This window comes from Notamacropus eugenii, chromosome 2, assembly GCF_028372415.1.
Source record: "Notamacropus eugenii isolate mMacEug1 chromosome 2, mMacEug1.pri_v2, whole genome shotgun sequence".
Classification (NCBI taxonomy): domain Eukaryota; kingdom Metazoa; phylum Chordata; class Mammalia; order Diprotodontia; family Macropodidae; genus Notamacropus; species Notamacropus eugenii.
The window spans coordinates 356721703-356738725 of record NC_092873.1 but is presented as its reverse complement, the minus strand read 5'-3'; the positions used below and the strand labels follow the sequence as shown (position 1 = coordinate 356738725).

At 39.6% G+C, this 17023-nt stretch overlaps 1 protein-coding gene across 1 annotated transcript; it reads left to right on the top strand.

The window, feature by feature from the left end:
* The first annotated feature begins 2769 nt into the window (after positions 1 to 2769).
* On the top strand, positions 2770 to 16734 carry LOC140523057 (keratin, type I cytoskeletal 20-like). Its single transcript, XM_072638138.1, has 8 exons — positions 2770 to 3156; positions 7355 to 7437; positions 9088 to 9244; positions 9468 to 9629; positions 9720 to 9845; positions 12158 to 12540; positions 13544 to 13569; positions 15973 to 16734. Coding segments are annotated over exons 1-7 (1299 nt in total). The 3' UTR covers positions 13545 to 13569; positions 15973 to 16734.
* The last annotated feature ends 289 nt before the right edge of the window (positions 16735 to 17023 follow it).

The following is a 17023-nucleotide window of genomic DNA, read 5'->3' as shown; positions in this document are numbered from 1 at the left end:
ACCCAAAGTCTCATCTAGCCAAACAAACACTTCTAATGACTAAGTTCCAAAGTAAAACCTTACCTCAGAGTATTTATACACTTTTCAGAGCTGGAGACACGACCCTGTGACCCAGTGCCTCAACAGAAATTAACAAAACGTATGAAGGTCCATTAATGGGCAAGGAAGATTTTCAATTCTTCTCCCCACCCACCATTAACCTTACATTAACACTGCAGTTGGCTGGCTACGTACCACACGTGAAAGGGACTGAAGAGGACCATGGAAGCTCAGGTTATGGGAACTACTGAGTAATTTATGCAGAAATTACCTTGGTAGCCGTGACCCGCCGAAAGCCGTGAGGCTGGGGAGCAACATTTGAATCTCAGACACTAAGTGCTGGCTGGGAGGATCTGGAGGCGAGGTGGGTGTGGAGAGGGCACTCAGAAGTCAAGTCACTGGCTGGGAAAATGCCCAGAAAAGGGAAAAAAGTGAGACCATAGAAGGTTACGTTCTTGGTGAACAGATATCTCCTTCCTTCCTTTCAGATGAGAAAGAACAATGCTTACCATCAGGGAAAGACATAGAAATCAAGGCTTCTGTATCCCAAACATCCAAAATAAAAATCCAATAGGCTCAGGCCATGGAAGAGCTCAAAAAGGATTTTGAAAATCAAGTTAGAGAGGAGGAGGAAAAACTGGGAAGAGAAATGAGAGAGTTGCAAGAAAAGCATGAAAAGCAGGTCAACACCTTGCCAAAGGACACCCAAAAAAATGCTGAAGAAAATAACACCTTGAAAAATAGGCTAATTCAACTGGCAAAAGAGGGAAAAAAACCAATGAGGGGAAGATGGCTTTAAAAAGATGAATTAGCCAAATGGAAGAGGAGGTCCAAAAGCTCACTGAAGAAAATAGTTCTTTAAAAATATGAATGGAACAGATGGAGGCCAATGACTTCATGGGAAACCAAGAAATCACAAACCAAAACCCAAAGAAAGAACAAATGGAAGATAATGTGAAATATCTCATTTCAAAAACAACTGACCTGGAAAATAGATCCAGGAGAGACAATTTGAAAATTATGGGACTATCTGAAAGCCATGATCCAAAAAAAAAGAGCCTAGACATCATCTTTCATGAAATTATCAAGGAAAATTGCCCTGAGATTCTAGAACCAGAGGGCAAAATAATTATTCAAGAAATCCACCAATCACCTCCTGAAAGAGATCCAAAAAGAGAAACTCCTAAGAACATTATGGCCAAATTCCAGAGTTCCCTAGTCAAGGAGAAAATTTTGCAAGCAGCTAGAAAGAAACAATTCAAGTATTGTGGAATTACAATCAGGATAACACAACATCTAGCAGCTTCTACATTAAGGGATCGAAGGGCGCGGAATATCATATTCCAGAAGTCAAAGGAACTAGGACTAAAGCCAAGAACCACCTACCCAGCAAAACTGACTATAATACATCAGGGGGAAAAATGTTCTTTCAATGAAAGAGAGGACTTTCAAGCATTCTTGATGAAAAGACCAGAGCTGAAAAGAAAATTTGACTTTCAAACACAAGAATGAAGAGAAACATGAAAAGGGAAACATCAAAGAGAAGTCATAAGGGACTTACTAAAGTTGAACTGTTCACATTCCTACATGGAAAGACAATATTTGTAACTCTTGAAACTTTTCAGTGTCTGGGTAATGGGTGTGATTACACACACACACACACACACACACAGCACAGAGTGAATTATATAGGATGGGATCATATCTTATAAAAATGAAATTAAGTGGTAAGAGAAATATATTGGGAGGAGAAAAGGAGAAATGAAATGGGGCAAATTATCTCTCATAAGAGGCAAGCAAAAGACTTTTTAGTGAAGGGAAAAAGAGGGGAGGTGAGAGAAAAACATAAAATTTACTCTCATCACATTCCACTAAAGGAAGAAATAAAATGCACACTCATTTTGGTATGAAAACCTATCTTACAATACAAGAAAGTGGGGGAGAAGGGGATAAGCAGGGTGGGGGGGATGATGGAAGGGAGGGCAATGGGAGGAGGGAGCAATTTGAAGTCAACACTCATGGGGAGGGACAGGATCAAAAGAGAGAACAGAAGCAGTGGGGGGCAGGATAGGATGGAGAGAAATATAGTTAGTCTTACACAACGTAAGTATTATGGAAATCATTTGCAAAACTACACGGCTATGGCATATATTGAATTGCTTGCCTTCTAAAAGGAATGGGTGGGGAGGGAGGGATGAAGAGAAGTTGGAACTCAAAGTTTGAGGAACAGCTGTGGAGTTCTGTTCTTGCTACTAGGAAATTAGAAATACAGGTAAAGGGGTATAGAAAGTTATCTGGCCCTACAGGACAAAAGAGAAGATGAGGACAACGGAAGGAAGTGATGATAGAAGAGAGAGCAGATTGGTGATAGGGGCAATTATAATGCTCAGTATTTTGGGGTGGGGGGAGGGAACAAATGGGGAGAAAATTTGGAAGCCAAACTTTTTGGAAAATGAATGGTAAAAGTTAAATAAATACATTTAAAAAAAAATTTCTACCCTCACTCCTACCCCCAGAGGAAGACTGCTTTTGGTCATTTCTGAGCCCTCTCATATTGCCAAATTCTGGATACCTGTAAAGAATGGATAAGTATGGGTAACAGGAAGGGTGGGTGTCACCAGAGGTGGAGTCTATCCAGTTTATAAATATCCCTATCTCCCAGGAGGCAGATTTCACTCCACCACCTGTAGGTAGCCAGAGGATCCAAGTGATCTGTCCTCAACTCCAGTCATGGATTTCTCTCGCAGAAGCTTCCACAGAAGCAGCAGCTCCTCTAGCCAGATCAGTGGGCCAGTAGTTAGGAAGGGAACTATGCAAAATATCTATGCCCCCAGTGTCTATGGTGGGGCTGGAGGTCAGGGTATCCGGATTTCTAGCACTAGCCATGTGACCAATTCTGGAGGTAGCCTCCGTGGAGACTTCTATGTTGGCAATGAAAAAATCACAATGCAGAATCTCAATGATCGTCTAGCCAGCTACTTGGAAAAGGTGCGTTCTCTGGAGCAGTCCAACTCCCACCTGGAAATACATATTAGGAAATGGTATGAGAAGAACTCTCCCACCTTAAGCCGCGACTACAGTGCCTTTTTCAAAACAATTGAAGATCTCCAGAATAAGGTAAGAGATGTTGGATGACTTTTGTTTTTCTTTCATTTTTATTTTCTTTTTGATTCAACTAGGGTTAAGTTACTTGATCTAGGTCACACACAGTTGTTAAGCGTCTGAGGCCAGATTGGAGCTCAGGTCCTCCTGACTCTAGGCCAGTGCTCTATCCACTACACCACCTAGCTGCCCCTTGGGTGGCTTCTCAAGGCAAATCAGATCCATGGGATTTCTCAGAAAGATAGATGGAGGGCAGTAATGTTGGCCACACAATAATCATACATCTAGAACTAGAAGGAAACTCAGAGGCCATGTAATCCAACACCTTCATTTTAGAGAGGAGGAAACTGAGGCACAGAGGTGACTATGAAAGGTGGGAATTGAACCCAAGTCCTCTGACTCCTGAAACAGCATGCTTTACACTGTTCCATGCTCTCTCCAGAGTCATCTCTCATAATGATGATTTAAATTCTGCCTATAATTATGTCTTTATTTTGTGAGTAAGTTCTTGCCTGGCTGTCACTTCTCAGACCTAAATGAATAAGATAGTCTTCTCTCGTGGACTTAAATTTTGAGAAATATAATAGTAGCTGCCTCTTAATTGCCTTGTTCACAATACTTTCCTCCAATAATTTCAAAGGCTTCCTTCACTCTCAGAAACTTTACAGAAGAACACCAACAAGTATTGAATACCTATATACAAGAATACCAATATATATTGAATCTCTATGTAGATGTGCACCAACTCGTATTGAATACCTATATAGATGACCAACATATTGCCCCAGATACGTATAGTGAGAATGCTATGAAACAGGATAGAAAATGGTTAGCCATGCTTGGAAGAAGACTCAATAATGCCTGAATTTATTTTAAGCCTATTATCCTATCCTAGCCACCACTGCTATTTTTTTTTCCAGCAATACTACTTGGAAGGCAGTAACTCGTAATGGATAGAGCCTGAGACCCAGGTTCAGATTCTACCTTACATACTTACTGGCCTTGTAAATATTAGCAAATCTTTGAACCTCTCTGAGCTAGTTTCCTCATCAGTAAAACAAGAAACAAGACTTATTGTGGGAGAAAGTACAAGATAAACTTGTTACTACTGTAAACCAACATTTCATTCTCTCTATTTGATATCTTCCCAATCTCTCATGAGATTATAGCTTTAGATGGACCCTCAGAAGTCCTGTCTTCCAGCCTCATTTTTCAACCAACACTGAGGCACATTGGAGAGAACCTCCCCAAGGTTCCCACAAGCAGGCTTCTAACCTCAATCTTCTCATTGCTGAGCCAGTAATCTTTCCACCTGTGATGTTTCTACCACAAAAGCTATTGTACACAGGAAAGGTGGGGCTCACTCTGTTATCAATTTCAAGCCCTAAATAGACTTTGGCCTTAAAGAAAGCTTATAGTTCTGGCAGGGAGCCTTTGCTCTTGGAACTCTCTATTAACAAATCAGAAAGTGTCTTTTCATCATCTTTTCCTTTTTGATCCTTAAAGCAAAGGTTACTTATCTGTGAGTCCACTTCTCTGAAGATATATCTATCAACTAGTTAAATCACTTACAGAAAACTCCTGTGAGTGCCATGGTGGGGACTCATGACTCCTCCCACAGAAGGCAAAAGGTATAATAATTTTTATCTCCTCTATCAGGTTATTCTCTCCAGGCTTCTTGTGAAGACATAGCTTTATTAAAAACAATTAGAGCTTGGGGAACCATCCTTCTTGTCCATAACCTTCTTTTCATACAATTTTCTGAATGAATTTTGTAGATGATCCAAGTATACAGGCTAACTCTGATCCTTACAGGAATTTTGGAAGTTTAGATGAGATCCCATAAAGGGGACACAGCTCATAAACTGTAAAGCAATATGCCAATTGTAATTGCAATGGTTTTTTTTAGAAACCATTAATGTAGTTAGATATACATAGACAGATTTGAAAGGGCTGTTCTCTAAGACTAATCCTAATTTGTGAGGAATGTAGAAACTGCTGCTGGTGGTGGTAATATAAACAACAAAAAAGCACTGAATTTGGAGTCAGAAAACTTGGGTTCAAATCCTGGTTTGGACATGTACCAGGAATGTGACTGGGCAATTTAACATCTCCTTATTGTCCTTACCTATAAAATGAAGAGGTTGGACTATGTGATATTTAAGGCACCTTTAAACCCTGGATCTATGAAACTCTAATCTATAAATGGGGGGGGGGGGGAGGAAGAGTGAAAGTGAAACCAGGTGTTCTCTAAGGTCTCTTCTTAAGACTGTCATACTATGACAACTCTCTGAGCCTCTGTAACATGGAGATCATCGTTTACTTTGGGGAGGCAGTTTGGCCTCAAAGCCAATAAAACCTGTCATCCAGTCCTACCTCTGACGCATCATGGCAGTGTAAAGTCACCTATCCTCTTAGTGCTCTAGGCAACTATATAAGATTCTGAGTTGAAAAGAAGGTACTAATATGCATTGGTAGAGTGAATTTCCAAGAAGTTTCATAGGCCTAGTCTCTATCCCTATCCCAAAATACAGGTACTATCTACCATTAGGAAAACTGAGAGGAATGAATAAGTTACTATTGAAGACATAGACACATAGATAGATAGTTAGATAGATAGATAGAAACATAGATAGATAGATAGATAGATAGATAGATAGATAGATAGATAGATAGATAGATAGATAGATAGAAAGATAGATAGATAGATAGATAGATAGATAGATAGATAGATAGATAGATAGATAGATAGATAGATAGATAGACAGAGAGATAGATAGACAGAGAGAGAGATGGTGGGAGGGAGAGAAGAAAAGAGGGAGATAGATTGATTGATAATTATTGTTGTATTTTGTCCTTCATCCTCAAAGAGGACCATGACATTAGGAATGTGATGCCATGACTTGCAAATGAATTGAATTTAAATGAGGGAGGGCTGTGCAGTCACCAGCCTCACTCTCTCCTCAGGACTCATCTGGATCCAGTGGCACGATATACACCAGGATGACTGGAGATGGCCCCAGATGCAATGGGAGACATTGGCCTTTTTAAGCTAAGGTCTTTCAGGGTCTCAGTTTGACTGAGACAACACCAGTTCAGTGATTAAGGCTATTAAGAAAGGAGGCAAAGAATAACCTCATTTACCCAAACTAAAAAAAAAACCAAAATCAGTCTGGAAGGGAAAGACCCCCAGGGTTTCTGGCCAAAAGAGAAACACTTTCAGTTTACATTCACTCTCAGATGATAGAAAAGTGGAAAGTAGTGATGGAGAGAAAGATACACATATGTATGTATGTATGTGTATATGTATCTATACAGTGTCTCCAAAGTCTTAGAGAAGTTTAATAGCTTAAAACTGTGTATAATAGCACAGCATTAGAATATTGTATAGTATGGCACTGTAGTCATGTCAGCTTTTGGAAGAGGAGGGGTCTACACCAGTGACTTCATTAGTTTGTGGAAAGTCCTTCTACTAGAGCAGTTCAACAGTTCCTCTACAATACATGGTCTTAGAATTGCCAGTTGGGAGGTTAAGTTACTTATTTGTCCAAATAGCATTCGATAAATGCCTACTACATGCTGGGCACTATGTTTGGCACAGGGGTATAGAAACAGGCCCATGGTCACATAGTTTGTGTCCTGGGTGAGATCTGAGCTAAGATCTAGGTGAATCTAGGTAGGATCTAGGCCAAAGTGTGGTACTTTGACCAAATCGAAACTTCACTGAACAAATTCCCTTAATAAAAAGATTTGTTCTGTGAAACTTGGATTCAGTCAAAAGGCCAAGGACCTAGCAGGCCACATGTGGCCTTGAGGCTGCAAATTCCCCACCTCTCCTAGAAGATGAGGAAATTCCCTCTCATAAGACAGGTTGACTCCTTCTCTACAATTTAAAAGGCCTAGAAAGGGGCCTAAAGCAGTGAAAGGTAAGTAACTTGCCCAGGTTCACATAATCAATATGTGTCAGAGTCAGGATTTGGACCCATGTCTTTTTAGCTTTGAGGATAGCACTCTGTCTACTAGGCTACATTGCCTTTTAATAGTTTGGAGCATTTGGAATTTCCTTTCACTTCTTTTTTTTAAATGACGTATTATTATTGTCTCCAAAACAGATTTCAATTTGAGGTAATTCTATTTTAAAATAAATTTAGCTATTGGAAGTTTCTCATCAGTTGTTCATTTCTCTGTATTTCTCTATCAACCTTTCTTCCAGATTAAGGATGCCCGGCTGGCCAATGCCCGTTGTGTCCTGCAGCTTGATAACTCTAAACTGGCTGCAGAGGATTTCAGAATAAAGTAAGTCTGACCACAACTGTGAAACCTAGCTAAAGAATTAATTTTTTTAAAGAGGCAATTGGGGTTAAGTGACTTGCCCAGAGTCACATAGATAATAAATATCTAGGCTGGATTTGAACTCAGGTCCTCTTGACTTAAGGTCCAGTGTTATCTGGCACACCAACTATTAATTAATTTTCAATAAATAACTGAGTTCTTTGGGTTTGTAGGAAAATAGGAGTAGAGTCGTTTTCTAGTTCCTCGAATTTTCATACAACTCTTTATCTGAGAAGCAACCACTGAATCCGTGTTGGAAGTGACCTTAGACCTCATCTAGTCTAATCTCTCACCTACTACAAAAATCGCTCTGAGAGTATTCATGACAGGGAGTCATCCAGTTTGTACTCTCAGTGTCAGGGAACTCACCGTCTCAAAAGTCAAGCCATTTCCTTATTGGACAGCTCTAACCATTAGAAAATTCTTTTTTAGTTGAATTGAAAGGTACCTTCTTGTAATTTGTACCCATGAGCCCCAGTATGGATTCAAAACCCAGCTCTGTCTCTGTAACCCTGATCAAATCACAACCTCTGAGCCTCATTTTTCTCACAAGTAAAATAGAGAAAATAATACTTGCTTCATAGAATTATGAGGAAAGATTTCTATGGACCTAAAAATATTTTCAATTCTGAACTACAAAAGTAGGAGGAATGAGGGCAAAAAACTTGCTTAGTCATGTATGACTCTTCATGACCCCATTTGGGCAAAGATAATGGAGAGATTTGCCATGTTCTTCTCCAGCTCATTTGACAGATGAGGAACAGGTTGGATGATTTGAAAATAACATAATAGTAATGAAAATAATGATTTGCAAATCACCTAGTATGTGCCAGATAAAATAATAATAATGTATAAAGCATTTACTATGTGCCAAGTACTGTGCTAAGTACTTTACACTTGTCTCACTTGAAGCTCCAAAACCACACCAGGAGATGCGTGCTACTACTATCTCCATTTTACAGGTGAGGAAACTGAGGCAAATGAAGGTTAAGTGACTTGCCCAGGGTCTCACACCTGTGTGAGTCCACATTTGAACTCAGATCTTCCTGACTTCAGGTCCAGCCCTCTATCCACTGTACCATACAGATAGATACTGGGCAGCTTCCAAAAAAAGAAAAAGGCCTTATTACTTTATAGTCCTAACACAAAGACAATAGACAAAGAAGGAACAGACCTTTGCAGGACACTGTTTTTTTCAGAGCTTTAACTAGGACAAGGCAAGCAGATCTTTGTCCCAGGGTACCAAAAGTTCAAAGGTATTGAGTGCACTTGTACTCCTTCAGCAGGTAGAAACCACTAAGCTCATCAGCAAAAATAATTAGTTAAAATAGGAAGCTACTATATGACCTACTCCTGTCCCCCTGCAAGTGCTCCTCTCTAGCCTATGCCCACCTTCCTCCTTCCATAGCAATGACCTCACAGTCTCCCAGGGTCTCCATGGGTCAATGTCCCTGTATTTCCTCCCCTTTTGGGGTCCCTTAAGGTCTGAAGTCTGTCCTTGGCATCTCTCTTCACCATATTCTTCCCCTCTCTCCTTCCCCTTTGTCTTAGAAAAGGACAAGCTGCTTTCTCTATTTGCCATAACTGCTCACTACAGCTCTACTTACTTGATAGGTATGAAACGGAGCATGGGATGAGATTGTCTGTGGAGGCTGATTTGCAGGGACTCCGTAAACTCTTTGATGATCTCACCCTACAGAAGACAGGCCTAGAGATACAAATTGAGAGTCTGACTGAAGAATTGGCTTTCCTCAAAAAAGCCCATGAGGAGGTAAGAAAAGAGTCATCTCTTTAGCCCAGGGATCCTATGAGCCCTTCCAACAGAACTGTCACTCACCAGGAGATATGGGGATTGATCATGCTTCTCTTTCTCTCATTCTGATCCATTTTTAGTTTTCAGGCCAATGCAATAAGGCCACTGGTATCTTCTGAAGTTAGCTAGAAGTGCGAGAATGAACTTCAGAACAAAATTGATGGAGATGTATTTCTCTTAGGACATTGCTAACTTGCGAGGACAATTGGGTAAAACTGTCAACGTGGAAGTGGACGCTGCTCCCGGCCATGACCTTGCAACCATCATGAATGAAATGAGGCAGAAATATGAACTCATGGCACAGAAGAATCTTCAGGAAGCCAAAGAACAGTTTGAGAAAAGGGTGAGAAAGAAGACCACGTTTTCAGATAGTCCCCAAATGAGGAAGCAGTTTAAATGACTACTTTTTTTCTTTGTGCTTTTTGACTTTTAGATTGAAGATCTGCAAGTAGTGGTCCGAGTGAGCACCGATGAGATAAAGACCAATGAGGCCCAAGTGACCGAGCTGAGACGCAACTATCAGAATATGGAGATAGAGCTCCACACCCAGTACAGCATGGTAAAGTACATCTGACATCATATCATATAACATAACATAATCTGGCATATACTAGTGACCTTTTTGTGTGGATTTTGTTCCAGACCTATTAAGTCATTGATGTGAATAACTCCTAGTAGGGAAATTTCTTCCACCAATGCAGACTGGCAACTCCTCTGTAACTTAGAGAGTGAAAGTTGCCTGGCAGTTAAAAGACTTGTCTATCACTCAATCACCCAGCTGGTATGTGTAAGAGGTAGAATGTGAACCCAGATCTTTCTGACTCCAAGGCCAGCTCTCTCTCCATTACGCTATTCTGGCTCTCATACCTTTTTATTTTGGAGGGGGGAAAGCAAGGCAATTGGAGTTAAGTTACTTGTCCAAGATCACACAGAGAGTAGGTGTGTCCGGTGTCTAAGGTTGGATTTGAACTCAGGTTCTCCTGACTCTTGGGCAGGTGTTTTACTCACTTTGTTACCTAGCTGCCACTCATATCTTCTAATACACATACATATTCATATACACATATCGACATATATGTCTACACACATACATATACATACATATTATGTGTGTGTGTGTGTGTATATATGCAGATTTAGACAATGCACCCCAATGTTCACATGGACTATTTGTGCCCAACCTGTGGTAGAACATTCTGAGCTCATGTTGATCTGATCAGACACAGTTGGACACACTGTAACTTGATTCTAACATGCTGATGTCATTTCAGTCCTCTTTGAGAATGAACAATGACCAACCAATATATACACATACATACATAATATAGAGTATATATAATATATACTACATAGAGATACATGTGTGTGCACACATGTGTGCATGAGCACACTAATGTGGTGATATACAATATATGGTATATATCAAGCTACATTATTGAGAACAATTCAACTTGATAACTTCATTAGTTCAGGAAACACCTGGTAGGGAAATTTCCTCTACTAAGGATGTATATCATAGATGTTCAATCATTTCTTGTATTCTATTCTTCATGACCCCATCTGGGGTTTTCTTGACAAAGATACTAGAGTAGTTAGTCATTGCCTGTCCCAACTCATTTTTACAGATGAGGAAACTGAGGCAAACAGGGTTAAGTGACTTGCCCAGAGTCACAGGACTAGTAAATGTCCGAGGCTAGATTTGAACTCAGAAAGATGAGTCTTCCAGATTCCAAGTCTAGTTTTCTGTTCACTCTGCCACTTATCATAGATGACTCATTTATAATTTATAGTCTTAGAGAGTTATCTGAGGCACTGAGAGATTAAGTGACTTGCCTATGGTCACTTACCATATATCAGAGTCAGAACTCAGCTCAGGTCTTCCTGACTCCAAAGCCCTCTAAACACTATGTCACTCTATCTCTTAAGACACAATCATAGTATAACATAATATTGCTTATAGGTACAATGTCTCTAATGATTATTTTAGTGATTTGTATTAGCATACTGCCCTGTATCTTTATATTTGTCCAATGGAAAGAGGGTTTTATTATTTTAAGTTATTCTCATTATTTAAAATAGTTATTTTAAAATTATTTGAATATTTATTTTAAAATTAGTTTTAAAAATAATTAATAATTAATACTAGTACTGACAATTGAAATAGTTTTTAAATCAAACTTTTTTAAAAAGTAAACTTTTTAAAAATCCTCATTTCATGAATCAAATCTTCTTAAACGAGTTCCTAACCATTTTTTTTATGTCATGGATCCTTTTGGAAGTCTGGTAAAACCTACAGACCCTGACATTTTGCCAGTCATGTCACAAACATCTGTAGATCGAAAGACTGCAGTCATGTGTGATCTGGGAATGTGGTCATAACTACAGTAACTTCAAAGTAGTGATGAGGATAAATGGCATTTTGAGATATTTGCCCCAACTATAATGTGACATGAAAAGATCTGTAATTTCTGTTGACAACAAAATCACTCAGCGGTTTGTTGTCTGCATTCATAAATGATGGAAGTTCTAAGTCTCATTTAGAGGTTCCTGAATATAAAGATGTATTTTCCCCCCATGGGAGTTCACAGACCCTCTGAAATCTATCCACGGAGCTCTACATAGATCCCACAGCTTGGAGGAAAATGTTTGCAAGAGTTAGAAGATCTGGATTAGAATCCACCTAGGGTAATTATTAATTGTGTGACCAGGGAATTAACTTTTTTTGGACCTCAGTTTGCTCATCTGTAAAATGGAGACAATGATGCTTGCACGATCTGCTTTACCAGCTGATAGTGCGAAAAGTGTTTTGTCAACCTGAAAGTGGTGCGTGTGCTACTTGGATTAAATCGTGTATTTCTCCGTTAAATGTAGAAAGAGTCTTTAGAGCGCGCCCTGGAAGAGACTGAAGCCCGTTACGGCTCGAGGTTGGCTCAGATTCAAGCATTAATAAGCGCTATAGAGGCTCAGCTGATTCAAGTCCGATCTGACACAGAACGACAGAACGAGGAATACAACGTACTTCTCGACATCAAGACCCGCCTGGAGATGGAGATTGCCACCTACCGCCGCCTCCTCGAGGGAGAGGATGTCAGTTTCCCTCCCCATTCACCCCCGCGGTCACCCCCGCATTCACACTCGCGGTCACCCCCGCGGTCACCCCCGCATTCACACTCGCGGTCACCCCCGCGGTCACCCCCGCATTCACACCCGCGGTCACCTCCGCAGTCACGTCCGAAGCCACGTCCCATGCACTGGTAAGGCCATGATCTGGAAGAGGTTGTGCCTAGTAGGGTTGGGGGTGGGTGGAAAGAGAAGCCAGAACTGGACTCCCACTGACTTGCAGAGCTGTCCCAACCAGCACTAGAACTGTGATGTAGGTGTCTTAAGGTTCACTTCTGAGGAAATCTGCATATCTTTGAATAAAATTGAATGTGAACCATTTTCAAGGGAACTATTGTAATATAAAAGCAAAAGAATTATTGAAAGGACCTTAAAACTAATAGTCTCTCTCTTCCCCTCCTTCACAGATCCCTTTTATGCTTTCTCTCTCCCTCTCTCACTTGCCTTCCTTTGTATTCCTCCCCCGTTTCTTCTTCCCCCTTCCCTTTTTCCCCCTTTCCCCTTTCCCATCTTTCCTCCTCCACTTCCCTCTCCCCTTACTCTCACCCTTTTCCCCTCCCCTTCCCCCCTTTTCTTCCTTTATCTCTTCCCCCTTCCCATTCCCCTTTCTCCTCCTCCTTCTTCCTCTTCTTTCACCTTTTTCTTCTCTCTCTCTCTCTCCTCTCTTCTTCACCCACACACGCAATTTAAAGTCTTGGAAAATGTTGCTACATATACATAATCTTAAACCAGGGATTCTGAACTTTTGAGGGGTGTCACAGACCCATTTTGGCAGTGTAATGAAGTCTAAGAACTCCTCAAAATAAGGTTTTTAAGTTCATAAAATAAAATGCAAAAGATAATAAAAGAAACCAATTATATTGAAGAAGAAAAAAGATTTATATTACTCATCCAAGTTCACACAGCCCCATGAAATCTGTGCCAAAGCCTGTTATGAATCTGTGGACCCCAAGTTCAGAACCCCTCTCTTAAAGGAAAGTCACGACTTTACCCCAATGACATGTCCTAGAGTGCAGAGTAGGATTAGCCAAAGAGAACATCATATGTGGATAGTCAAACACTAAATGTTGAATAGTGAGAGGATGCATTTATGAGGATGATACTAAATTGTTTTTCTTTCTTTCTCTTTCCTCCAAGAAAACAGCATCACCCAGGAAGGGAAGGTATGGAAGCAGTAATTATTCTACATTCTACTTTTTGCTCACATTACCTGGAACACTGAATTTTAGAATGAAAACTAGAGGAGGGCAGTTGGGGCTTTGGCCTGATCTAGGGTGGGGCAGGCTTCTTAGTCATGGTGGTCCTCTGATCTTCAGGACTTGTGCAACACTGTATCACCCCAGGGTCTAGCCCCTGTACAGAGGCCTGACTTTCTCTACCCCTGTATTCCTTGCTTGCTGCATCTCTCACCTTGCTTCCTTCCATGAATTCAGGGGTGGAGTCAGAATTCATTTGATCTGTGTCCAAACTCTCTAGGAGATGGTCCATCTCCTCTCAGTGCAATTACAAGGGATCAAAGAAACTATCCTCTGCGACACCCACCCCCACAAATGAATTTTCCCCAGGCACCAAAATTTCCAGTTATGGTTCTGATGAACTTTTTATTCATGTAACTTACCAAGAGTCAGGAATGATGCAACTCAATGCTAAAACAGCCTGATTCAATGACTTCAGTATTAAAGCCTGACATTCCTGAAAATAATAGAAGGGATACTCCCACCACTCACCAATGGGTAAAATTTAACTTTCCTTAATAGAGGTTTGGAAGGGAGGAAATGGCTAAGTATGTATAAGAGCTTTCTGTGATTCTGGAAGGAAAGGATCAGGTTGGTATATGTATTTTACTCTGGTTATCATTATAAACCTAAAGGGAGAGTTGGTCTATGAAATTCAAGAGCCTGCTACATTTTCTGCCTTCATCTATAAGACTCTTTCATTAAAGTTTCATTCTGGGGCCTCATTGTGGCAGGCAGGCGACCTGAGATTCTCACAGGCTACACCAGTGCATTATAAGTTATATCAGATCTCACCAACTGAAAAGGTTTAGACTAAAGCCCAGAGATAAATCAGGGACTGAACACAATGTGGAAGGCCTAATCACCTAGATGGCTGTCAAGGTATGGATTTCTCAGGAACAGCAACTCCCTAAGACTGTCTCCTAAGGTATGGAATACACTCTGCAATAGCAAATCTGCAATCTACAAAGCTATATATATATATATGTATGTATATGTATATATATATATACATATACATATATATATGGTGTGTATGTATATTTACGTATGGATGTATAGATATATTATATGTCTATATGTGTCTATACATATATATGCACTCCAATTATATACACATATTGTGTATACATACACACGTGTGTACATGTCTGTCATGTCTGTGTATAAATATATATATGTAGTCATATAGTCAAAACTTTTGCTACAGACATTGCATTTAATTTAAACACAACTATCTTTTCAATGCTTACTTGCCCAACATCATTAAGATATAAGTAAATAGATGAGACAGACTTAGGATTCCTTGCATTAATAAGTAAACAGACGGAAGGTTTGAGCATAGTCTTTATGTAGATGGAATGGTAATTAATTGAGTGGTACATTCAATTAGGTTTAGTTTCTTATTCAATTAGTGAAATGCTATTCTTTGTAGCAACTAATTAAGATCATATAATTATATGAATTAAGATCATATACAACTAACTGGGTGAACTGGAATGGTAAATTAAAAGTTCTTTTACAGGAGTTTGTTGTTGTTCAGTCATTTTAGTTGTGTCCAACTCTCCATGACACCATTTGGGGTATTCTTGGCAAAAATATTGGAACAGTTTGCCATTTCCTTCTCCAACTTATTTTACAGAAGAAGAAATTGAGGCACACAGGGTTAAGTGACTTACCCAGGGTCATACAGCTAGTAAGTGTCTGAGGCAAGATTTGAACTCAGGTAGATGAGTTTTCATTACTACAAGCCTGGTATTTTATCCACTGTTGCTCCTAGCTGCCCAATCTTTTAAGGAAGTGCTTAAATACAAAATAATGCTACCTTAAAGTTTGGTAGTAAGAGTTGGTGAGAAGAGGTATGACACAGTAGATAAAGGAACCAACCTTGGATTTAGATAGACTTGGGTTCAGGTCCCACTTCTGACAAATACTAAGTGATCTTGAGCAGCACACATAATCTGTTGTTGTCCCAGGCAGCTGGCAAGGTGGAAAGAACTGAGTTTAAAGTCAAGAGTCTTGACTTCAAAACCTTGTCTTACACAAAGAATTAATCTCCATGGTTAGTGGGGGTTCAATTCCTCAGTTTCCTTATGTATAAAATGAGGGATTTGGAATAGATGGCCTCTGAGGTCCCTCCCAGATGTAGATCTATGATCTTAGCATGGTAAATTACAGATGAGTTGACAATGATCTGCATTGGTGGAAGGAGCTTTGATAGTTAGAAATCCCCAACACTAATAAAAGACAGACAGAGACAGAGAAATGTGAATGGCAATGTTAATATGCATGAAAAAAGATTAACTTTCATTTGTATCTCTCATCCCACAGCAAAGACTCTCGTACATGCGATAAGAACTGTGAAAGCAGCAGTCGATGACAAGTTTATGCCATCTCAAATCAAAAAATAGAAGAGAGGGTATAAGCAACTACACAAAGAAGGCAAGTTCAACAAGTCAGAAAAACTTGATCAAACTTGACAACGTTCTACTAGGAAATTAGCTTTCAGAAAGCCTGATGGATGTTTTATGGTAACAAGAGATAAGAAACTCATTGATCACACTCTTCTAAGGGATTTTTTTTCAAGGCCCTCCAAATACCCTTCTTCACTCAGAACATTTGCAAGAATGTTGCAAATTAACTGTTAGTGCAATCAGTGCAAGTAAATTTAAAGCATCTTTGCTACTTTCTTGACTGAAAGTTGTGGACCTTCTAATCATGAAAAAAACTAATTTTATAGATACAAACACAAATAGAAGAGAAATCTCTCTTTAGTTTTTTTCCCCCCAAAAGTACATGTAATGTTTTTCTGTAGTCTGTTTCCTAGTCATACCCACTTCTCCAAAGATCTTACCAAATTCCAGAAGTCTGGATCTTTCTACCTTCTCTGAATTAAACTTCTATCCCTTGCCCGTCACTCACCTAACAAGGCATATTCTTAAGGATTTGACTCATGGCACATACCTAGGTGACTGAAAAATGCAGAACACCTTATTTGGAATGAGCATCTAAGAAATTATCAAGGACCCTCGCCTCTCACAAAGTGAAATAATGACTTTCCTTATACTCTTGTCAATAAACCATATGATTCAATGACTTGTGATTATTTTGTTTTGTGAACTGAGAATGTAAATATTCTAACCTTTACACATTTAACTTAGAGACAACTATCTTTTCAATGCTTAGAGGTAAATGGTATGACAAATAAATAGATTAGATGCACTGAGGATTCCTTGTACTACTATTTCACAAAAGGAAGGTTTGAGCATGGTCATTTTGTAGATGGAATGGGAATTAACTAGATGGTGCATTTGTTCAGGTTTCAAAGATTAGTTGACATCCTTTTCTTTATAGTAGTTTCATGTGGATGCATGTTGATCCT